Source organism: Tachyglossus aculeatus, chromosome 1, assembly GCF_015852505.1.
Source record: "Tachyglossus aculeatus isolate mTacAcu1 chromosome 1, mTacAcu1.pri, whole genome shotgun sequence".
NCBI classification, from domain to species: domain Eukaryota; kingdom Metazoa; phylum Chordata; class Mammalia; order Monotremata; family Tachyglossidae; genus Tachyglossus; species Tachyglossus aculeatus.
In genome coordinates, this window is record NC_052066.1 from 65,854,416 (window position 1) to 65,879,383 (window position 24,968).

The 24,968-nt window shown below is 44.5% G+C and overlaps 1 protein-coding gene across 1 annotated transcript in view; it reads left to right on the forward strand.

Annotated features, from left to right (window-relative positions):
- TMEM41A (transmembrane protein 41A) overlaps window positions 1–24,968 on the forward strand; it is a 41,533-nt gene that overhangs the window by 10,782 nt on the left and 5,783 nt on the right. The window contains exons 2-4 of the mRNA XM_038747482.1: window positions 9,935–10,088; window positions 17,167–17,328; window positions 20,649–20,787. Of these exons, the coding sequence (XP_038603410.1) occupies window positions 9,935–10,088; window positions 17,167–17,328; window positions 20,649–20,787 (455 nt within the window). The remainder of the gene's footprint in view (window positions 1–9,934; window positions 10,089–17,166; window positions 17,329–20,648; window positions 20,788–24,968) is intronic.

Sequence of the window (24,968 nt, forward strand, 5' to 3'; positions counted from 1 at the left end):
TCAGAATAAATTGAATTATAGCTATAGACGCATCATTAATAAAATAAATAGAGTAATAAATACGTACAAATAGAATAAATAGAGTAATAAATCTGTACAAATATATACAAGTGCTGTGGGGAGGGTAAGAGGGTAGGGCACTTGTTTTGTTGTCTGTCTCCACCTTCTAGACTGTGAGCCCGTTATTGGGCAGGGACCATCTCTCTGTGTTGCCGACTTGGACTTCCCAAGCGCTTAGTCCAGTGCTCTGCACACAGTCAGCGCTCAATAAATACGATTAAATGAATGTGTTGCCGAACTGTCCTTTCCAAGCGGTTAGTCCAGTGCTCCGCACACAGCGCTCAATAAATACGATAGAATGAATGAGTGAATGAATCTGTTGCCGACCTGCACTTCCCAAGCGCTTAGTCAGGTCAGCGTAGCTCATTGGAAAGAGCATAGGCTTTGGAATCAGGAGTCATGGGTTCGAATCCCAACTCTGCCAATTGCCAGCTGTGTGACTTTGGGCCAGTCACTTCACTTCTCTGTGCCTCAGTTCCCTCATCTGGAAAATGGGGATTAAGACTGTGAGCCCCCCATGGGACATCCTGAGCAGCGTGGCTCAGTGGAAGGAGCACGGGCTTTGGAGTCAGAGGTCATGGGTTCAAATCCTGGCTCCACCACGCGCCAGCTGTGTGACTTTGGGCAAGTCACTTAACTTCTCTGGGCCTCAGTTACCTTATCTGTAAAATGGGGATGAAGACTGTGAGCCCCACATGGGACAACCTGATCACCTGGTATCCCCCCAGCGCTTAGAACAGTGCTTCACGCATAGTAAGCGCTTAACAAATCCCATCATTATTATTATTATTATTATTATTATTATTCTGGCTGTTTCACTACTTATCTGCTCACCGGAAGGCAAAGGGAAAGTTAGGGGCCCTGGGCAGAACTGTTTGGACACCTGATTTCCCATCTTACAATAAGGGAAGCCCTTATTTTAATGGTATTTAAGCGCTTACTATGTGCCAGGCATTGTACTAAACCCTGGGGTAGATGCAAGGTTGGGCATTAAAAGTGGGGATTAAGACCGTGATGGGGATTACAGTGTTTTCTATTAAACCGTTCCAGTTTTGCAATCTTCGAATGCATTCGGTTTTGTAGTTTAAATGAAAATCTGGTAAATGTGCTGCCAGACGGCTTAGAGTCCGGGCTTGGGAGTCAGAGGACGTGGGTTCTAATCCCGGCTCCGCCACTTGTCTGCTGTGTGACCTTGGGCAAGTCACTTTACTTCTCTGGGCCTCATTGACCTCATCTTTTAGACTGTGAGCCCACTGTTGGGTAGGGACTTTCTATATGTTGCCAACTTGTACTTCCCAAGCGCTTAGTACAGTGCTCTGCACACAGTAAGCGCTCAATAAATACGATTGATGATGATGATGATGATGTAAAACGGGGATTAAAACTGTGAGCCCTGCGTGGGACAACCTGATTACCTTGTATCTACCCCAGCGCTTTGAACAGTGCTCAGCACTTAGTAAGCGCTTAACAAATGCCAAACTAATAATAACAATCTCTCTGACAAGAATTTTTCGATGTTACCTGAGTAGCTGTAAATTAAGTGTAGACTAAACGCATGGATGCCGTAATTCTTTACTGTTTATATAAATATTTTCTTAGCTGGGCCCATTAAGAGCCTAAGACATAGTCATAATGCATTTATATTAACGTCTGTCTCCCCCTCTAGACCATTAGCTCCTCGTGGACAAGGATTGTGTCTGTTATATTGTGATAGTGTACTCTTCCAAGCACTAAGTACGTGCTGTGCACACAATGAGCGCTCAATAAATGTAATGACACAATAACGCCTAGCGCTGGAAAGAACGTCTGTAACCACAAAGATCGTTTTGGTTTTTTTTTCAGATATATGCTTGTGAAGGAGCTTTTGCAGAAAAAAATTCAGAGTATGAAGAACAGCAATATGCTGAAATTTTGTATAGTTGTCTCTCTTTTGTGCCTTCCATCTTTGACACCTGTCTACTTGTTTTGTTTTGTTGTCTGTCTCTCCGTTCTAGACTATGAGCCCATTGTTGGGTAAGGACTGTATCTGTTGCCGATATCTTTTGCTGTTATCTCCCCCTCGTCCCCCTCTCCATCCCCCCCATCTTACCTCCTTCCCTTCCTCACAGCACCTGTATATATGTATATATGTTTGTACATATTTATTACTCTATTTATTTTACTTGTGCATATCTATTCTATTTATTTTATTTTGTTAATATGTTTGGTTTTGTTCTCTGTCTCCCCCTTCTAGACTGTGAGCCCACTGTTGGGTAGGGACTGTCTCTATATGTTGCCAACTTGTACTTCCCAAGTGCTTAGTACAGTGCTCTGCACACAGTAAGCGCTCAATAAATACAATTGATTGATTGAATTGTGCTTTCCAAGCACCTAGTACAGTGCTCTGCACACAGTAAGCCCTCAATAAATACAATTGAATGAATGAATCACAAGAAACAAATCCCAAAAAGGGGTTAATGCCGCCTTATCAGTGGAAAGAGCCCGGGCTTTGGAGTCAGAGGTCATGGGTTCAAATCCCAGCTCCTCCAGTTGTCAGCTGTGTGACTTTGGGCAAGTCTCTTAACTTTTCTGGGCCTCAGTTACCTCATCTGTAAAATGGGGATTAAGACTGTGAACGCCCCGTGGGACAACCCTTCTAGATTGTGAGCCCGTTGTCGGGTAGGGTCCATCTCTGTATGTTGCCAACTTGTACTTCCCAAGCGCTTAGTACAGTGTTCTGCACACAGTAAGCGCTCAATTAATACGATTGAATGAATGACAACCTGATCACCTTCTAACCTCCCCAGCGCTTAGAACAGTGCTTTGCACATAGTAAGCGCTTAATAAACACCATTATTATTATTATAACATTCAACTGCCCACCGAGATGGTATCTCTCGGTTAGATTATTTATTGGATCGTATTTATTGAGCGCTCTCTGCGAGACGGTATCTCTTGGTTAGATTATTCATTCGATTGTCAACTTGTACTTCCCAAGCGCTTAGTACAGTGCTCTGCACACAGTAAGCGCTCAATAAATGCGATTGATTGTATTCATTCATTCATTCAATCGTATTTATTAAGCGCTTACCGCCTGCAGAGCACTGCAGATATCTCTGTGCCGACGTAACATTCGCACTGTGACCTTTGGATATCATTCAGAGTCCAACTACTACCAAATTCAAAGCAGGTTGAAAACGCCAACCTACTCTCAATGCGAGTAGACCTGGAGCGAATTCGAGGTTGACGTTATTGATAGAGGACTTTCCATTTCTTGTTCCTTAGGATTCTGGCAAAACAGGCTTTTGAGAAATTCATTCATTCAGTCGTATTTATTGAGCGCTTACTGTGCGCAGAGCCCTATACTAAGCATTTGGGAAGTACAGATGGGCAACGAATAGAGATGATCCCTACCCAACAACGGGCTCACAGTCTAGAAGGCGGAGACAGACTGCAAAACAAGGAGAAAGTTGATAAAAACAAGTAGACAGGTGTCCCCATACTTCCTTTAGCCGTTCGCTGTCCCGGCAAATGCGGCCCACCCATTTTTCTTCTTGAGATCCCTACACTCTTCCGAGAGGGTCTCCATTTCTGTCAAATAACCCAAGTCACTTAGTAAGAGCATACAGTATAGTGACAGATGAGGGGAGGACAGAACTGCCATCGCCTCTGTGCAGATCAATCAATCAATCAATCGTATTTATTGAGCGCTTACTGTGTGCAGAGCACTGTACTAAGCGCTTGGGAAGTACAAGTCGGCAACACATAGAGACGGTCCCTACCCAACAGCAGGCTCACAGTCTAGAAGGGGGAGACAGAGAACAAAACCAAACATACTAACAAAATAAAATAGAATAGATCTTACAGGTAAGATAAATAAATAAATAAATAAATAAATAAATAAATAAATAAATAAATAGATTAATAAATCTGTACAAACATATATACAGGTGCTGTGGGGAGGGGAAGGAGATAAGATGCAGGGGATGAAGAGGGGGAGAGGAAGAAAGGGGCTCAGTCTGGGAAGGCCTCCTGGAGGAGATGTTACCCAAATCTACATCTCCAGCTGTGATATCTCTCCCTCGCATTTCCTCCAACAGAATCTCCAGAGGAGATAATAATGATAATAATAATAATAATAATGATAATGATGATGGCATTTATTAAGTGCTTACTGTGTGCAAAGCACTGTTCTAAGCGCTGGGGAGGTTACAAGGTGAACAGTTTGTCCCATGGGGGGCTCACAGTCTTCATCCCCATTTTATTTTGTTAATATGTTTGGTTTTGTTCTCTGTCTCCCCCTTCTAGACTGTGAGCCCACTGTTGGGTAGGGACCGTCTCTATATGTTGCCAACTTGTACTTCCCAAGCGCTTAGTACAGTGCTCTGCACGCAGTAAGCGCTCAATAAATATGATTGATTGATTTTACAGATGAGGTACCTCAGGCCTCCAGAGAAGTGAAGTGACTTGCCCAGAGTCACACAGCTGACTATTGGCGGAGCCGGGATTTGAACCCATGACCTCTGACTCCAAAGTCCGTGCTCTTTCCACTGAGCCACGCTGCTTCTCAGTCTCCTGCCTCCTCTCAAAAGTCACCCCCACCACCTGGGCATCTGACAGAAGAATGGGGACAGATTGAATATGTGGGTTGAATGAGAAGGATGAGTAGAAGACAATGTGATCAATCAATCGATCAATTGTATTTATTGAGCGCTTACTGTGTGCAGAGCACTGGACTAAGCACTTGGGAAGTACAAGTTGGCAACATATAGAGACAGTCCCTACCCTGGTTATGAGATTAGGAGGATTGGTGTTATCTACAGTGATGAAAAAGACATGGAGAGAACAGAGCTTGGGAGAAAGCAGTGTGGCCTAGTTGAATGAAGTCCGAAGTACGTCTCCATTTATTTTACTTGTCCATATTTACTATTCTATTCATTTTGTTAATGATGTGCATTTAGCTTTAATTCTATTTGTTCTAACGACTTGACGCCTGTCCACATGTTTTGTTTTGTTGTCTGTCTCCCCCTTCTAGACTGTGAGCCTGTTGTTGGGTAGGGACCGTCTCTATATGTTGCCAACTTGTACTTCCCAAGCGCTTAGTACAGCTGTGCATACAGTAAGTGCTCAATAAATACGATTGAATGAATGAATGAATGAGAGGAGTGCATCACTCAAGTCTTGCAGCGTGGCTCAGTGGAAAGAGCCCGGGCTTTGGAGTCAGAGGGCAGGGGTTCAAATCCCGGCTCTGCCAATTGTCAGCTGTGTGACTTTGGGCAAGTCCCTTAACTTCTGTGTGCCTCAGTTACCTCATCTGCAAAATGGGGATTCATTCATTCAATCGTATTCATTAAGCGCTTACTGTGTGCAGAGCACTGTACTAAGTGCTTGGGAAGTCCAAGTTGGCAACATCTAGAGACGGTCCCTACCCAGCAGCGGGCTCACAGTCTAGAAGGGGGAGACAGACAACGAAACCAAACATATTAACAAAATAAAATAAATAGAATAAATATGTACAAATAAAATAAATAAATAGAGTAATAAATGCGTACAAACATATATACATATATACAGGTGCTGTGGGGAGGGGAAGGAGGTAAGGCAGGGAGGAGGGGGAAAGGAAGGAGGGGGCTCAGTCTGGGATTGACTGTGAGCCCCCCGTAACCTCCCCAGTGCTTAGAACAGTGCTTTGCACATAGTAAGCGCTTAATAAATGCAATTATTATTATTATTAAGCCTTCCAACCCAGGGGTGTTAAGAATTTCTCCTTCCGCGAGATGATTAATCTCCATCAGCATTCGGTCCAAGTGTGGGATAAGACCAGCATGAGCGTCCCTGGCTAAAAGGTCTCCTCCTGCCTGGGCCCCTGTGGGTGTGTCAAAATTTGGTCTTCACTTGGAGCCTATTCATTCAATCATATTTATTGATCATCATCATCATCATCATCAATCGTATTTATTGAGCGCTTACTGTGTGCAGAGCACTGTACTAAGCGCTTGGGAAGTACAAGTTGGCAACATATAGAGACAGTCTCTACCCAACAGTGGGCTCACAGTCTAAAAGGGGGAGACAGAGAACAAAACCAAACATACTAACAAAATAAAATAGAATAGATATGTACAAGTAAAATAAATAAATAGAGTAATAAATATGTACAAGCATATATACATATATACAATATATATTGATCTGTCTGGCTAGCTGTAATCGCACAAAGAGATACCCTCAAGGGTGTTAAGTTTAACACAGTTGTTTGCGTGAGGTGCAAACTGCACTCTTCATCTGTTTAACTTGGTCAGAGTTCTTTTACCCTCCGACAATCCCTAATGCAACCATGTGCAATACACAAAATAAAACAAAAGTCAGTAGGGTGCTGTGAGAAGCAGTGTGGCTCAGTGGAAAGAGCCCGGGCTTGGGAGTCAGAGGTCATGGGTTCTAATCCTGGCTCCACCACTTGTCAGCTGTGTGACTTTAGGCAAGTCACTTCTCTGGGCCTCAGTTTCCTCATCTGGAAAATGGGGATTAAGACTGTGAGCCCCAAGTGGGACAACCTACTAACTTTGTATCTACCCCAGTGCTTAGAACGGTGCTTGGCACATAGTAAGCACTTAATAAATACCAACATTATTATTATTATTATTGATCAGTATAACCAGTGATATTTATTAAGTGCTAGCTCAACTGTTACATTGTTATATTTGTACTCTCCCAAGTGCACACAGTAAGCACTCAATAAATACGATGATTGAATGGGAGAGTACAGTACAACAGAGTCAGCAGGCACGCTCCCCTGCCCACAACGAGCTTACAGTCTAGAGATGACAGCGCTTAGTACAGTGCCTGGCGCATAGTAAGCACTTAAATACCATTATTACTGGGAGGTGATGGGATCGCTGTGACAGGCCCCATTATTCATCAGTGCTATTGATTAGGAGAAGCAGCGTGGCTCAGTGGAAAGAGCGCGGGCTTTGGAGTCAGAGGTCATGGGTTCGAATCCCGGCTCCACCACAAGTCCGCTGTGTGACCTTGGGCAAGTCACTTCACTTCCCTGAGCCTCAGTTACCTCATCTGTAAAAATGGGGATTAAGACTGTGAGCCCCACGTGGGACAACTTGATCACATTGTATCCCCCCCAGCGCTTAGAACAGTGCTTTGCACATAGTAAGCACTTAACAAATGCCATCATTATTATTATTATGTCCCTACTGTGTGCAGAGCACTCTAGCCAACTCTCCTGAGCCGTCCCTGCTTTGGGAATAGCTGAGTTTTGTCAGAGAACGTAGGGGACGATTGCCAGGAGTGGCCAAGTGCCTTGGGCAGACACTGACTGCTTTCGTCTCTGTTTTAGGGAGGTAAGAACGAGGTTAGGGTGCCAAGTTTTTTTAGAAGCAACACGTCGTAGTGGATAGAGCCCCGGCTTGGGAGTCTGAGGACCTGGGTTCTAATCCCAGCTCCGCCACTTGTCTGCTGTGTGGCCTTGGGCGAGTCACTTTGCTTCTCTGGGCCTCAGTTCCCTCATCTGTAAAATGGGGATTGAGACAGTGAGTCCCACGTGGGACTGTGAGCCCACTGTTGGGTAGGGACTGTCTCTATATGTTGCCAATTTGTACTTCCCAAGCGCTTAGTACAGTGCTCTGCACATAGTAAGCGCTCAATAAATACGATTGATGATGATGATGACAGGGACTGTGTCCAACTCGATTAGCTTGTATCCACTCCAGCACTTAGTACGGTGCCTGGCACATTAGTAAGCGCTTAACAAATACCAACATTATTATTATTACCAATTGCAGCTGGACAGTGGTTACACTAATGGTTAGTCTCATGTTAGAGAAGCAGCATGGCTCAGTGGAAAGAGCCCGGGCTTTGGAGCCAGAGGTCATGGGTTCGAATCCCGGCTCCGCCACAAGTCTGCTGTGTGGCCTTGGGCAAGTCAATTAACTTCTCTGAGCCTCAGTTATCTCATCTGTAAAATGGGGATTAAGACTGTGAGCCCTACGTGGGTCAACTTGATCACCTTGTATCCCCCCCAGCGCTTAGAACAGTGCTCTGCACATAGTAAGCACTTAAATGCCATCATTATTATCATTATTATGTTCCCCCCCAAATGTTGAATATCATCATCACAAGTATTTATTGAGTCCTTACTATATGCCGAGCACCGTACTAAGCACTTGGGAGAGGACAACGTAACAGAGGTGGCAGCATTTACAAAAAAAAGAGAATGGCACACGCAAAATCAGTGGTATTTATTGAGCGCTTTGTGAGCCTGTTGTTGGGTAGGGACCGCCCCTATATGTTGCCGACTTGTACTTCCCAAGCGCTTAGTACAGTGCTCTGCACACAGTAAGCGCTCAGTAAATACGATTGAATGAATGAATGAAAGCATCCAATTCTATTGTACTCTTCCAAGCACTTATTACAGTGCTCTGAACATAGTAAGTGCTCAATAAATACCACTGATTCATTTATTCAGTCGTATTGAGTGCTTACTGAGTGCAGAGCACTGTACTAAGCTCTTGGGAAGTACAATTCAGCAACAAATAAAGACAGTCCCTGCCCACAACAGGCTCACAGTCTAGAAGTGGGGAGACAGACATCAAAACAAGTAAATAGGAATCAGTAGCATCATTAGAAGTAAATGGAATTATAGATATTTACACATCATTAATAAAAATAGAATTATAATTATAAATATGTACATAGAGACACAAGTGCTGTGGGGCGGGGAGGGGGGTAGAGCAGAGGGAGGGAGTCGGGGTGATGGGGAGGAGGAGCAGAGGATAAGGGGGGGTCCTCAGTGTGGGAAGGCCTCCTGGAGGAGGTGAGCTCTCAGTAGGGATTTGAAGGGAGGGAGAGAGCTAGTTTGGTGGATGTTGGGAGGGAGGGCATTCCAGAACAGGGGAAGGACGTGGTCCGGGGGTCGACGGCGGGATAGGCGAGAACGAGGCCCGGTGAGGAGGTGAGCGGCGGCAGAGGAGCGGAGGGTGTGGGCTGGGCTGGAGAAGGACAGAAGGGAGAGGAGATGAGTGATTGATACTATGAGCAGACAATCCATTGTACTAAGCACTTGGGAGCATACAGTACAACAAAAATAGCAGATCCGGACCCTGCCTTTAACGAGCTAATAGTCCAGAGGGGCAGACAGACATTCATATCAGTAAATCCTTTATAAACATTCATTCATTCAATCATATTTATTGAGCGCTTACTGTGTGCAGAGCACTGTACTAAGCGCTTGGGAAGTACAAGTTGGCAACATATAGAGACGGTCCCTACCCAACAGTGGGCTCACAGTCTAGAAGGGGGAGAGAGAGAACAAAACAAAACATATTAACCAAATAAATAGAATAAATAAATAGAGGAATAAATACATACAAACATATATACATATATACAGGTGCTGTGGGGAGGGGAAGGAGGTAAGGCGGGGGGGACGAAGGAGGGGGCTCGGTCTGGGAAGTAATCCTAAGAGGAGGTGATTTTCCCAAGGAACCCACCATTCTGGATTGACTGTATCCAACCCGATTAGCCTGTATCCACCTCAGCACTTAGTACAGTGCCTGGCACATAGTAAGCGCTTAACAAATACCATTTAAAAAAAAACAAAAAGAATTTTCCTGTATATATGTATATATGTTTGTACATATTTATTACTCTATTTATTTTACTCGTACATATCTATTCTATTTTATTTTGTTAATATGTTTGGTTTTGTCCTCCGTCTCCCCCTTCTAGACTGTGAGCCCACTGTTGGGTAGGGACCGTCTCTATATGTTGCCGACTTGTACTTCCCAAGCGCTTAGTACAGTGCTCTGCACACAGTAAGCGCTCAATAAATACGATTGATTGATTGATTGTGATTTCTTTTTCTCCCCCTCCCCCTGTTCTTCAGGTCACTCAGGTTTCCTTCAGATCTGGAGGAGCTTCGCGAGCTTTCAGAGTTCCTGCGCCACTACAAGAGAGAACATCACAGCTATGTGCTTCTACTCTTCTGCAGTGCTTATCTCTACAAACAGTGCTTTGCCATTCCGGGGTCCAGCTTTCTGGTAAATTCCAATTTTCCCCCTAATTTCTGGCACCCTCGTTTTGCTGTTTTAATAATAATAATAGCATTTATTAAGCCCTTACTATGTGCAAAGCACTGTTCTAAGCGCTGGGGAGGTTACAAGGTGATCAGGTTGTCCCACGGGGGGCTCACAGTCTTCATCCCCATTTTCCAGATGAGGGAACTGAGGCCCAGAGAAGTGAAGTGACTTGCCCAAAGTCACACAGCTGACAAGTGGCGGAGCTGGGATTAGAACCCATGACCACTGACTCCAAAGCCCGGGCTCTTTCCACTGAGCTACATTGCTTCTCTGCTTCGCTGCATACTGTGTGCAGTACAGCAGAGTTGGTAGACACTTTCCCTTCCCTCAAGGAACTTACATTCTAGAGGCGAGAATATATTAATTTATTTATATAAATTAAATAATTTATGGATAGGCACATAAATGCTGCGGGGTTGAGGGTAGGGGGAATATCAAGTGCTTAAAGGGGACAAAGTCAAGTGTGGAGACAACATGGAAGGGAAAAGAGGGCTTAGTTGGGGAAAACATCCTCCTCTTTATCGATCAATCAATCAATCGTATTTATTGAGCGCTTACTGTGTGCAGAGCACTGTACTAAGCACTTGGGAAGTACAAGTCGGCAACATATAGAGACAGTCCCTACCCAAGGGACTTTACTTACATTACTAATAATGTTGGATCCTGTGTGAGAGAACCAAGAATGAAGTTCATTCATTCTTTCAATCATATTTATTGAGCCCTTACAGTGCGTAGGGCACTGTACTAAGCGCTTGGGAAGTACAAGTCGGCAACATATAGAGACGGTCCCTACCCAACAATGGGCTCACATGGAAGGATTTAGAATCATGTACTCGCTACTTTTCTCAGGTTGGGATGGTGAATGAAAACGGGACCCTTTTTTTCCTTTCTGCTGTGAGGACCCAAAACCGCTGAAGTGTGTTGGCGTTTTTCTTTTTTAAAAAATAACAAAGTAGGTTTTTAGCACAACAGTCTCTCAAGGGCCACGTTGATAAATTTTAGTATTTGCTTTTTTAACCTTGGCCTTATAATCTGTAACAATTATGGTATTAAGCGTTTACAACGTGTTAAGCGCTGGGGTGGATCCCGGATTGTCAGATTGGACGCAGTCCTTGGCCCACATGGGTAAGGGGTAGGGGAGAAAAGGTATTCCTCATTTTACAGACAAGAAAACCAGGCACAGAACAGATAGGTAAGCAGCATGGCTCAGTGGAAACAGCCCTGGCTTGGGAGTCAGAGGTCATGGGTTCGAATCCCGCCTCCGCCACTTGTCTGCTGTGTGACTTTGGGCAAGTCACTTCACTTCTCTGGGCTTCAGTTCCCTCATCTGTAAAATGGGGATGAAGACTGTGAGCCCTATGTGGGACAACCTGATCACCTTGTATCCCCCCCAGCGCTTAGAAAAGTGCTTTGCACATTGTAAGCGCTTAACAAATGCCATCATTATTATTAGGCTGTACTGCTTCACATTGTTGGGAACATTCAGTTTTAAGCCCACTATATAAAGGCGTGCAGAATAATAATAATCATTATGGTGTTTGTTAAGTGTTTACTAGGTGCCAGGCACTGTACTAAGCACCGGGGTGGTTACAAGGCCAGTTGGTTTGGACACAGTCCCTGTCCCAAGTGGGGCACTCAGTTCCAATCCCCATTTTACAGATGAGGTCACTGAGGCCCAGAGAATCAATCAATCAATTGTATTTATTGAGCGCTTACTATGTGCAGAGCACTGTACTAAGCGCTTGGGAAGTACAAGTTGGCAACATATAGAGACGGTCCCTACGCAACCGTGGGCTCACAGTCTAGAAGGGGGAGACAGGGAACAAAACAAAACATATTAAAATAAAATGGGGATGAAGACTTCAATCAATCAATCAGTCGGTTGTATTTATTGAGCACTTACTGTGTGCAGAGCACTGTACTAAGCGCTTGGGAAGTACAAGTTGGCAACATATAGAGACAGTCCCTACCCAGCAGTGGGCTCACAGTCTAGACGGGGGAGGCAGAGAACAAAACCAAACATATTAACAAAATAAAATAAATAGAATAGATATGTACAAGTAAAATAAATAAATAAATAGAGTAATAAATACGTACTACATATATACAGGTGCTGTGGGGAAGGGAAGGAGGTAAGGCGGGGGGGATGGAGAGGGGGAGAGGAAAGAGGGGGCTCAGTCTGGGAAGGCCTCCTGGAGGAGGTGAGCTCTCAGAGAAGTGAAGCGACTTGCCCAAGATGCCACAGCAGACAAGGGGCGGAGCCAGGATTAGAACCCATGACCTCCCTCCTGACCTCCAGGCCCACGCTCTATCCACCAGGCCATGCTGCTTCTCAAGGAAGGCAGCGATAAAACACTTCCGTAGTTTTTACCAAGAAATCTCTACGGATGAAAAGCCGTAAAGTCGCTAAGAATCGGAAACGACGCGTTTGTTGGCGGTGATTAAAAATAAATGTGTAAGGGTGGGGTCCAATGACCTCGTTATTTTGAGTTTTGGGGGGACATCGGCCTCCGTATTCATGTGCAGGCAGGACTGTGAGGCCCACGTCGGCCTTTTGGTGAGCCCGCTGTTGGGTAGGGACCGTCTCTATATGTTGCCGACTTGTACTTCCCAAGCGCTTAGTACAGTGCTCTGCACACAGTAAGCGCTCAATAAATACAATTGATTGATTTTGAACCACACTCACCGTCCTAGGGGAATTGCACCTTTGGCTACAAAGGGCAAAGGACAAAAGCCAATCTGGCTGCCCTCTTAATTTTCGGTGCCGGGACCTGCAGGCGAAAGGCAAACTGTGGCTTAGTGGAAAGAGCCCGGCCTTGGGAGTCAGAGGTTGTGGGTTCGAGTCCCGGCTCCACCACTTGCCAGTTGTGTGACTTGGGGTAAGTCACTTCACTTCTCTGGGCCTCAGTGACCTCATCAGCTGTGTGACTTTGGGCAAGACACTTTTGTTTTGTTGTCTGTCTCCCCCTTCTATCAATCAATCAATCGTATTTATTGAGCACTTACTGTGTGCAGAGCACTGTACTAAGCGCTTGGGAAGTACAAGTTGGCAACATATAGAGACGGTCCCTACGCAACAGTGGGCTCACAGTCTAAAAGGGGGAGACGGAGAACAAAACCAAACATACTAACAAAATAAAATAAATAGAATAGATATGTACAAGTACAATAAAAAAATAAATAAATAGAGTAATAAATCTGTACAAACATATATACATATATACAGGTGCTGTGGGGAAGGGAAGGAGGTAAGGCGGGGGGGATGGAAAGGGAGACGAGGGGGAGAGGAAGGAAGGGGCTCAGTCTGGGAAGGCCTCCTGGAGGCCTAGACTGTGAGCCCGCTGTTGGGTAGGGACCATCTCTATATGTTGCCAACTTGTACTTCCCAAGTGCTTAGTACAGTGCTCTGCACACAGTAAGCGCTCAATAAATACGATTGAATGAATGAATGAATGAATAATTTCTCTGTGCCTCAGTTCCCTCATCTGTGAAATGGGGATTAAGAGTGTGAGCCCCACATGGGACAACCTGATCACCTTGTATCCTCCTCAGTGCTTAGAACAGTGCTTGGCACATAGTAAGCGCTTAACAAAATTATTATTATTATTAAAATGGGGATTAAGACTATGAGCCCCATTTGGGACAGCCTGATATCCTTGTATCTACCCCAGTGCTTAGAACAGTGCTTGGCACATAGTAAGCGCTTAACAAAATTATTATTATTATTAAAATGGGAATTAAGACTATGAGCCCCATGTGGGACAGCCTGATATCCTTGTATCTACCCCAGTGCTTAGAACAGTGCTTGGCACATAGGAAGTGCTTAACAAATACCATCATTATTAAGTGCTTAGCACAGTGCTGTGCACACAGTAAGCGCTCAATCAGTACGATTGAATGAAATACAATTGAATAAATGCCTTCCGCCCAAGTTGTCCCACTTTTCCTTCAGCAACTGGGCTACGGGGAAGGCTGATTGAGAAATATTTTTTTTGCAGGATCTAATAGAATTTTCTTCTTTAGAGTTTTGGGCCACGGCGGTCCACGTGAATGGGGAGACCTGAGGTGGGACCCAAATCCCTACAATTAGTCAGGAGATTTATTTATTTGTACATATTTAGTACTCTATTTATTTATTTATTTATTTTGCTTGTACATATCTATCCTATTTATTTTATTTTGTTAGTATGTTTGGTTTTGTTCTTTGTCTCCCCCTTTTAGACTGTGAGCCCACTGTTGGGTAGGGACTGTCTCTATATGTTGCCAATTTGTACTTCCCAAGCGCTTAGTACAGTGCTCTGCACATAGTAAGCGCTCAATAAATACGATTGATTGATTGATTCAATCGTATTTATTGAGCGCTTACTGTGTGCAGAGCACTGGGAAGTACAAGTTGGCAACATATAGAGACGGTCCCTACCCAACAGTGGGCTCACAGTCTAGAATAAATAATAGTAATGATGATGATGGTACTAATTGTGAAACACATACTATGTGCCAAGCACCTTCTAAGCATTGGGGGAGATACACGGTAATCCGGTTGGACACAGTCCCTGTCCCACATGGGGCTCACAGACTTGCTCCCCATTTTACAGATGAGGTTACCGAGGCCCGGGGAAGTGAAGTGATTTGTCCAGGGTCACACAGTAGACAAGTGGCGGAGGTGGGATTAGAACCCACGTCCTCGGGCTCCCAAGCCTGTGGTCTTGCCACTAGGCCGAGCTGCTTACCGTGTGCAGAACACTGTAATAAGTGTCGGGAGAGTACAGTATGATATGTTCCCTTCCCACAAGGAGCTTAGAGTCTAAAAGCTGTGTGGCTGTTAGGCAGTTCTGTTCAGGATCAACATAATAACAATAATGATGGCATTTGTTAAGTGCTTACTACGTGCTGAGCACTGTTCTAAGCACTGGGGTAGATCCAAGGTGATCAGGCTGTCCCACGTGGGGCTCACGGTCTTAATCCCCATTTTCCAGATGAGGGAACTGAGGCCCAGAGAAGTCAAGTGACTTGCCCGAAATCACACAGCTGACAAGTGGCGGAGGCGGGATTAGAACCCATGACCTCTGACTCCCAAGCCCGGGCTCTCTCCACTAAGCCACGCAGCTGCGCTGTCCCCTTTCCCTTACCGAACTGAGATGACCGTTCGCCCCGTCTGCGTCTTCTGAAATGCAGTCCAAGGCGCTTTGGAAGGAAAACCAGATTTTCCAGTTTGGACAGTAGCAATCCATCAGTCGATCCTACTGAGCGCTTACTGCGTGCAGAGCACTGTACTACGTGCTTGGGGGGCTAATAATAATTATGGCATTTGTTTAGTGCTTCCTCTGTGCCAGGCGCTGTACTAAGCGCTGGGTACGGTACTGGGGGAAGCAGCGTGGCTCGGTGGAAAGAGCCCGGGCTTTGGAGTCAGAGGTCGTGGGTTCAAATCCCAGCTCCGCCACTTGTCAGCTGTGTGACTTTGGGCAAATCACTTAACTTCTCTGGGCCTCAGCTCCCTCATCTGTAAAATGGGGATGAAGACTGTGAGCCCCACGTGGGACAACCTAATTACCTTGTATCTACCCCAGCGCTTAGAACAGTGCTTGGCACATAGTAAGCGCTTAACAAATACCAACATTATTATATTAATACGAGGTGCCAGGCTGTAACGGAGTTGGAAGACAGGTTTCTTGTCCACAGTGAGCTTGCAGTCCAGAGGGGCTACCGAAAGAAACGCCTGGGCGTCAGACGGTCGTGGGTTCTAATCCCAGATCCACCGCTTGTCTGCTGTGTGACCTTGGGCAAGCCACTTCCCTGTGCCTCAGTTCCCTCATCTGTCAAATGGATGCTGAGGCCGTGAGCCCCACATGGGATGGGGACTGTGTCCGACCCGATTTGCCGATACCCACCCCAGCGCTTAGTACAGCACCTGGCACATAGTCGGCGCTTGACAGATGCGACAGTTATTAAACGTGGCCCAGGACAGGTCATTGAAGCACAGAGAAGTTAAGTGACTTGCCCGGGGTCACACAGCGGACACGGGGCAGAGCCAGGTTCTCTGAGTCCGAGGCCCGTGCTCTTTCCACTAAGCCACGCTGCTTCTCATGCCACCTCCAACTCTTCAGTACCCCGTGAGGCTCCGCGGGAAGGAAATCTCAGACGCCAGGCCTCGCCGCGTCCAAAGCCGCGCAGTTGCGCACAGCCGTGATGCCGTGTTGCCGCTGCCTCCAAACAGGCTTTCTCTATCAGGAGAACATTCCCTCATTCTGCAGTCACCGTCTATCCAAGACATGTAGTGAAAACACAGATTCTTACGGAACTGAGGAGAGTTGTTGGTTTTAACTCTTTAACTCATAGTTGAGGGATCATCTGTGTGAAAAACAACATGTTTTCTGATAGTCCCCCGTTAAAGGAAGCAGCGTTTGCAGTGAGGGGCACCACGCTGGGGTTGCTTCGTTTCATCTCCATTGGGGTGGCAGTGACTCGGGGCAGACGGTCTAGCGGGAGTAGGAGGTGGCATTTCTCCCAGATATTTAGGAATCTCCCCCACCCCCTTTCTGCGGTGTCGTTCCGACAAAAAGTATTTATTCGCACGGGACGGGAGCGCTGCAGGAGTTGGGAGAAGAATATTCAGCAGCTTTTTACGTTTTCAACAAAGTTCAGTTCAACTTACAGTGAAACCGGGTGACCTATGTAGTCCTGTGTGTCCCTGCCTGCCCTAGCCTTCAAGGGCCACTCTAGGATTTTAATGGGATTTTATTCAGATCCCTGGATCATGGTCAATAACTTTCATTTTCTATTTATTTTGTTAATATGTTTGGTTTTGTTCTCTGTCTCCCCCTTTTAGACTGGTGAGCCCACTGTTGGGTAGGGACTGTCTCTATATGTTGCCAACTTGTACTTCCCAAGCGCTTAATACAGTGCTCTGCACACAGTAAGCGCTCAATAAATACGATTGATTGATTGAAAGGTGACGGCGGGGGTGGCGCCAGACAGCCTTTGCGTTTTGTCGTGTTGTTGAGGGTTCTTTGTCTTTTGTGTGTCCGTCTTTGTGGAACAGAACATTTTAGCAGGAGCTTTGTTCGGGCCATGGCTGGGACTCCTGCTGTGCTGTGTGCTGACCTCCGTGGGGGCTACCTTATGCTTCCTGCTGTCCGGAGCTTTGGGGAAGCACTTCGTCATCTCCTATTTTCCCGATAAAGTGGCCCTGCTGCAGAGGAAGGTAAAGGACCTAAGGGGGGAGGGCCCTTGAGTGCGATGACGGGGACCAGATTGGGAAATCGGAAAAAGGAGACAGATGGGCTTATGCACTGAGCACTGAGCACTGTACTGAGTGGTAGGGGGACTGCAAGACGGAGCGCTGGTTCTCCAAGAGTCCGAGGGGACAGAAGGAAGAGGTGTGACTTAGCGGATAAAGTCTGGGCCTGGGAATCAGAAGGACCTGGGATCTAATCCCAGCTCTGCCACTTGTCTGCAGTGTGACCTTGGGTAAGCCACTTTACTTCTCTGGGCCTCAGGTATAATAATAATAATAATAATGGCATTTATAAATGCTTACTATGTGCAAAGCACTGTTCTAAGCACGGGGGAGGTTACAAGGTGATCAGGTTGTCCCAGGTGGGGCTCACAGTCTTAATCCCCATTTTCAGATGAGGGAACTGAGGCGCAGAGAAGTTAAGTGACTTGCCCAAAGTCACACAGCTGACAATTGGCGGAGGCGGGGTTTGAACCCATGAACTCTGGCTCCAAAGCCCGGGCTCTTTCCACCAAGCCACGCTGCTTCTCATTTTATCTGTAATCTGGGTATAAAGACTCTGATCCTCATGTGGGACGTGGACTGTGTCCAACCTGATTAGCTTGTATCTACCTTCGTCTCTGAGTATGTTGCCTGGCACATAGTAAGCACTTAATAAATACCATTTAAAAAAAGAAAAAAAGATGGGGGTGTAGATGAGATTGCCATTAGCAGGCTCCCTTACCTTCCCTCTTTACTTGTTTGTTTGTTTGTACTGGTACTTGTTAAGGGCTGAGCACTTTACTCTCCCAAAGTGAAAAATGGGTTGTTCTTTTTGGGCTGTAGCCAGCGTTACCCTCTGGCTGCTTATTATCTTCTGGAGGCTCGGTCAGTTTTTTTCCTTTTTAATGATATTTAAGTGTTTAATAATGATAATAACCACTTACTATGTACAAAGCACTGTTCTAAGTGCTAGGGAGGTTACATGGTGATCGGGTTGTCCCATGGGGGCTCACAGTCTTAATCCCCATTTTACAGATGAGGTAACTGAGGCACAGAGAGGCACAGTACAGTGCTCTGCACACAGTAAGCACTCAATAAATACGATTGATTGATTTTCAAGAGCAGCTATGTCTGTTAGTTTGATTACTTTTTTTTTATGGTATTCATTAAGCTCTGACTATGTGCCAGGCACTGTACTGAATAGTGACTTGCCCAAAGTCACACAGCTGACAAGTGGGGGAGCCGGGATTTGAACCCATGACCTCTGACTCCAAAGCCCAGGCTCTTTCCACTGAGCCACGCTGCTTCTCCAAGTGTTTACTATGTGCTAGGCACTTTACCAGGCGCTAGAGTAGGTAAAAATTAATCAGGTTGGATGCAATCGGTGTCCACCATGGAGCTCTTAATTTTAATTCCCAATTTACAGATGAGGTAACTGTGGCACAGAGAAGTGACTTGCCCAAAGTCACACAGTAGACAGGTGGCTGAACCAGGATTAGAACCCAGGTCTTTCGCTGCTTCTCAGTCTCGGTCAGACGGCCGGCTTGAGCATTAAGGTGATCAGACCAACAGGCCCCACTCCTGAATACCTCTATTTTAATCGAATATGATTGCCTTTCAGGGGCCATTTTTAACAGCTGAAGACTTACCACGTTGTACTTCCCAAGCGCTTAGTACAGTGCTCTGCACACAGTAAGCGCTCAATAAATACGATTGATTTTCAAGAGCAGCTATATCTGTTAGTTTGATTACTTTTTTTTTTATGGTATTCATTAAGCTCTGACTATGTGCCAGGCACTGTACTGAATAGTGAGATATGGTTAGGGGAACGAAGACGGGCTTGAGTGTCAGAGGCTGTGGGTTCTAATACCGGCTCTGCCACTTGTCAGCTGTGTGAATTTGGGCAAGTCACTTCACTTCTCTGTGCCTCAGTTTCCTCATCTGTATAATGGAGATTAAGACTGTGAGCCCCACGTTGGACAACCTGATAACCTTGTTTTTACCTCGGTGCTTAGAACAGTGCTTGGCACATAGTAAGCACTTAACAAATACCGTCATTACTATTATTCTAATCCCGGCTCTGCCATTTGTCTGCTGTGTGACCTTGGGCAAGTCACTTCACTTCTCTGGGCCTCAGTTACCTCATCTGTAAAATAGGGATTGAGACTGTGAGCCCCACATGGGACAGGGACTGTGTCCCTTCCTTCCTCTCCCCCTCGTCCCCCTCTCCATCCCCCCCATTTTACTTCCTTCCCTTCCCCACAGCACCTGTATATGTGTATATATGTTTGTACATATTTATTACTCTATTAATTTATTTATTTATTTTACTTGTACATATCTATTCTATTTATTGTGTTTTGTTAGTATGTTTGATTTTGTTCTCTGTCTCCCCCTTTTAGACTGTGAGCCCACTGCTGGGTAGGGACTGTCTCTATATGTTGCCAACTTGTACTTCCCAAGCACTTAGTAGAGTGCTCTGCACACAGTAAGCGCTCAATAAATACGATTGATGATGATGAACCCGATTTGCCTGTATCCATCCCAGCACTTAGTACAGTGCGTGGCACATAGCAAGCACTTAATAAATACCATAATTATTATTAATAATACAAGTTAATTGGGTTGGACACAGTGCCTGTCCTGCATAGGGCTCAGAGTCTTAATCCCCATTTGGCAGATGAGGTAACTGAGGCCTAGAGAAGTGAAGTGACTTGCCCAAAGTCACACAGCAGACAAGTGGAGGAGCTAGGATTAGAACCCAGGCCCTTCTGACTCCCAAGCCTGTGCTGTATCCACTAGGCCATGCTCCTTCCCAGAGATACAAGATAATCGTGTTGGATACAGTTTCTGTCCCACATAGAGCACACAATCTTAATCCCCATTTTACAGATGAAGTAATGTGGGCATAGAGAAGTAAAGTGACTTGCCCAGGGTCACACAGCAGACAAGTGGCGGAGCCGGGATTAGAACCTAAGTCCTCTGACGCTAAGGCCTGTGCTCTTTCCACTCGGCCACGCGGCCTTTCTGACTATAGTCTCTTCACCTATGAAGAACAAAAAAAAACTTACCATCCTTGGCTTTACCATCATCATCAATCATACCATACCTGACAGATTAATCACTAGGCCTATAAACTCCTTGTGGGCGTGGAATATGCTAACAGTTCTGTCATATTGTACCCTCCCAATCGCTTAGTACAGCGCTGTGCACACAGTAAGCCCTCAATGAATAGGATTCGTTGATAACAATTACCATCGGCTCTCCACTTGACGTTGGTTTTGTCCTTTTTGTCCTGCCTGCAGGTGGAGGAAAATAGAAACAGCTTATTTTTCTTCTTGCTGTTTTTGAGACTCTTCCCCATGACACCAAACTGGTTCTTGAACTTCGCTTCTCCGATCGTGAACGTCCCCATCGTTCAATTCTTCTTCTCCGTTCTGATTGGTAAGATAATTCCTTCGGAAGAGAACGAATCTTTACCCGCAGCAGAGAAATGAATAGAAGATGAGAAGGAAAGGAAGGCTGATTTCATTCCTTTTACCATTGTGTTGCTCCGTACAGGAGAGTGGTTGGGTTAAAAAGGAAAAGGAGGCTGATTTCATTCATTTTACCATTGTGTTGCTCCGTACAGGAGAGTGGTTGGGTTAAAAAGGAAAAGGAGACTGATTTCATTCATTTTACCATTGTGTTGATCCGTACAGGAGAGTGGTTGGGTTAAAAAAGGAAAAACTTGTATTTTTAAAATGATACTTGTTAAGCACTTACTATGTGCTGGGCACTGTAGTTGGGTAGATACAAGCCAATATCAATTCTTCTTCTCCGTTCTGATTGGTAAGATAATTCCTTCAGAAGAGACTGAATCTTTACCCACAGCAGAGAAATGAATAGAAGGTGAGAAGGAAAAGAAGGCTGATTTCATTCATTTTACCATTGTGTTGCTCCGTACAGGAGAGTGGTTGGGTTAAAAAAGGAAAAGCTTGCATTTTTAAAATGATATTTCTTAAGCACTTACTATGTGCCGGGCACTGTAGTTGGGTAGATACAAGCCAATATCAATTCTTCTTCTCTGTTCTGATTGGTAAGATAATTCCTTTGGAAGAGAACGAATCTTTACCCACAGCAGAGAAATGAATAGAAGATGAAAAGGAAAAGAAGGCTGATTTCATTCATTTTACCATTGTGTTGCTCCGTACAGGAGAGTGGTTGGGTTAAAAAGGAAAAGAAGACTGATTTCATTCATTTTACCATTGTGTTGCTCTGTACAGGAGAGTGATTGGGTTAAAAAAGGAAAAACTTGTATTTTTAAAATGATACTTGTTAAGCACTTACTATGTGCCGGGCACTGTAGTTGGGTAGATACAAGCTAATATCAATTCTTCTTCTCTGTTCTGATTGAGAACGAATCTTTACCCACAGCAGAGAAATGAATATAAGATGAGCAGGAAAAGAAGGCTGATTTCATTCATTTTACCATTGTGTTGCTCCGTACAGGAGAGTGGTTGGGTTAAAAAAGGAAAAACTTGTATTTTTAAAATACTTGTTAAGCACTTACTATGTGCCGCGCACTATAGTTGGGTAGATACAAGCCAATATCTATTCTTCTTCTCCGTTCTCATTGGTAAGATAATTCCTTCGGAAGAGAACGAATCTACCCACAGCAGAGAAATGAATAGAGGATGAGAAGGAAAAGAAGGCTGATTTCATTCATTTTACCATTGTGTTGCTCTGTACAGGAGAGTGGTTGGGTTAAAAAAGGAAAAACTTGTATTTTTAAAATGATGTTTCTTAAGCACTTACTATGTGCCAGGCACTGTAGTTGGGTAGATACAAGCCAATATCAATTCTTCTCCATTCTGATTGGTAAGATAATTCCTTCGGAAGAGAACGAATCTTTACCCACAGCAGAGAAATGAATAGAAGATGAGAAGGAAAAGAAGGCTGATGTCATTCATTTTACCATTGTGTTGCTCCATACAGGAGAGTGGTTGGGTTAAAAAAGGAAAAACTTGTATTTTTAAAATGATACTTGTTAAGCACTTACTATGTGCCGGGCACTGTAGTTGGGTAGATTCAAGCTAATATCAATTTTTCTTCTCCGTTCTGATTGGTAAGATAATTCCTTCAGAAGAGAATGAATCTTTACCCACAGCAGAGAAATGAATATAAGATGAGAAGGAAAAGAAGGTTTCCTTCCTTTTACCTGATTTCCTTCCTTTTACCATTGTGTTGCTCCGTACAGGAGAGTGGTTGGGTTAAAAAGGAAAAGAAGACTGATTTCATTCATTTTACCATTGTGTTGCTCCATACAGGAGAGAGGTTGGGTTAAAAAAGGAAAAACTTGTATTTTTAAAATGATACTTGTTAAGCACTTACTATGTGCCGAGCACTGTAGTTGGGTAGATACAAGCCAATATCAATTCTTCTTCTCCGTTCTGATTGGTAAGATAATTCCTTCGGAAGAGAACTAATCTTTGCCCACAGCAGAGAAATGAATAGAAGATGAGAAGGAAAAGAAGGCTGATTTCATTCATTTTACCATTGTGTTGCTCCGTACAGGAAAGTGGTTGGGTTAAAAAAGGAAAAACTGGTATTTTAAAAATGATATTTCTTAAGCACTTACTATGTGCTGGGCACTGTAGTTGGGTAGATACAAGCCAATATCAATTCTTCTTCTCCGTTCTGATGGGCTCGCAGTCTAGAGGGGGGAGACGGACAACAAAACAAAACATATTAACAAAATAAAATAAATAGAATATGTACAAAGAAAATAAATAAATACCCAACAGTGGGCTCACAGTCTAGAAATAGTAGCCATTTAGCCCAGGAGCCTGAGCAGCACGGTCTACTGGATAGCGCATGGGCCTGGGTGTCAGAAGCAGTGTGGCTCAATGGAAAGAGCCCGGGCTTTGGAGTCAGAGGTCATGGGTTTGAATTCTGGCTCTGCCAATTACCAGCTGTGTGACTTTGGGCAAGTCACTTCACTTCTCTGGGCCTCAGTTACCTCATCTGGAAAACGGGGATTAAGATTGTGAGCCCCCCATGGGACAACCTGATCACCTTGTAACTGCCCCAGTGCTTAGAACAGTGCTTTGCACATAGTAAGCACTTAATAAAAGCTATTATTATTATTATTATTATTATCATTATTATTATTATTATTGGTAAGATAATTCCTTTGGAAGAGAACGAATCTTTACCTACAACAGAGAAATGAATAGAAGATGAGAAGGAAAAGAAGGCTGATTTCATTCCTTTTACTATTGTGTTGCTCCGTACAGGAGAGTGGTTGGGTTAAAAAAGGAAAAACTTGTATTTTTTAAATGATGTTTCTTAAGCACTTACTATGTGCCGGGCACTGTAGTTGGGTAGATACAAGCCAATATCAATTCTTCTTCTCCGTTCTGATTGGTAAGATAATTCCTTCGGAAGAGAACGAATCTTTACCCACAGCAGAGAAATGAATAGAAGATGAGAAGGAAAAGAAGGCTGATTTCATTCATTGTGTTGCTCCGTACAGGAGAGTGATTGGGTTAAAAAAGGAAAAACTTGTATTTTTAAAATGATATTTCTTAAGCACTTAGTATGTGCTAGACACTGTAGTTGGGTAGATACGAGCTAATCAGGTTGGAGATAGTCCCTGTCCCACGTGGGGCTCACTGTCTTTTGCAGGTGAGGTAACTGAGGCCCAGGGAAGTGAAGTGATTTGCCCAAGGTCACACAACAGAGAGGTGGTGGTGCCGGGATTATAACTCAGGTCCTCTAACTCCCAGGCCTGGAGTCCTTCCATTAGTCCATATATATGTATATATGTTTGTACATATTTATTACTCTATTTATTTATTTATTTATTTATTTATTCATTTGTACATATCTATTCTATTTATTTTATTTTGTTAGTATGTTTGGTTTTGTTCTCTGTCTCCCCCTTTTAGACTGTGAGCCCACTGTTGGGTAGGGACTGTCTCTATATGTTGCCAATTTGTACTTCCCAAGCGCTTAGTACAGTGCTCTGCACACAGTAAGCGCTCAATAAATACGATTGATTGATTGATCAGTATCCCGATCAGTGGTATTCATTGATCACTTCGTGCAGAGCACTGTGGCATAATGGATAGAGCACAGACCTTCTGGGAGTCAGTAGGTCATGGGTTCTGATCCCACCTCTGCCACTTGTCTGCTGTGTGTCCTCAGGCAAGTTACTTTACTTCTCTGGGCCTCAGTTACTTATCATCTGTAAAATGGGGATTAAGACACTGAGCCCTATGTGGGACAGGGACTGTGTCCAACCCGATTTGCTTGTATCCACCCCAGCGCTTAGTGCAGTACCTGACACATAGTAAGCGTTTAACAAATACCATAATTATTACTTTCCAGCGCTTAGAGCCATGCTTTGCACGTAGTAAGCGCTTAACAAATGCCAACATTATTATCATTATTATTATTATTATTACTTAACTCTTGGGAGAGTACAATACAACCGAGTTGTTCGATACATACCCTGCCCACAAGGATCTTACAGTCTGTCAGTTAATCAGTGGCATTTACCGAGCGCTTATTGTGTGCAGTGCACTGTACTCAGCGCTTAGGAGAGTACAATACAACAGAGTTGGTAGACACATTCCCTG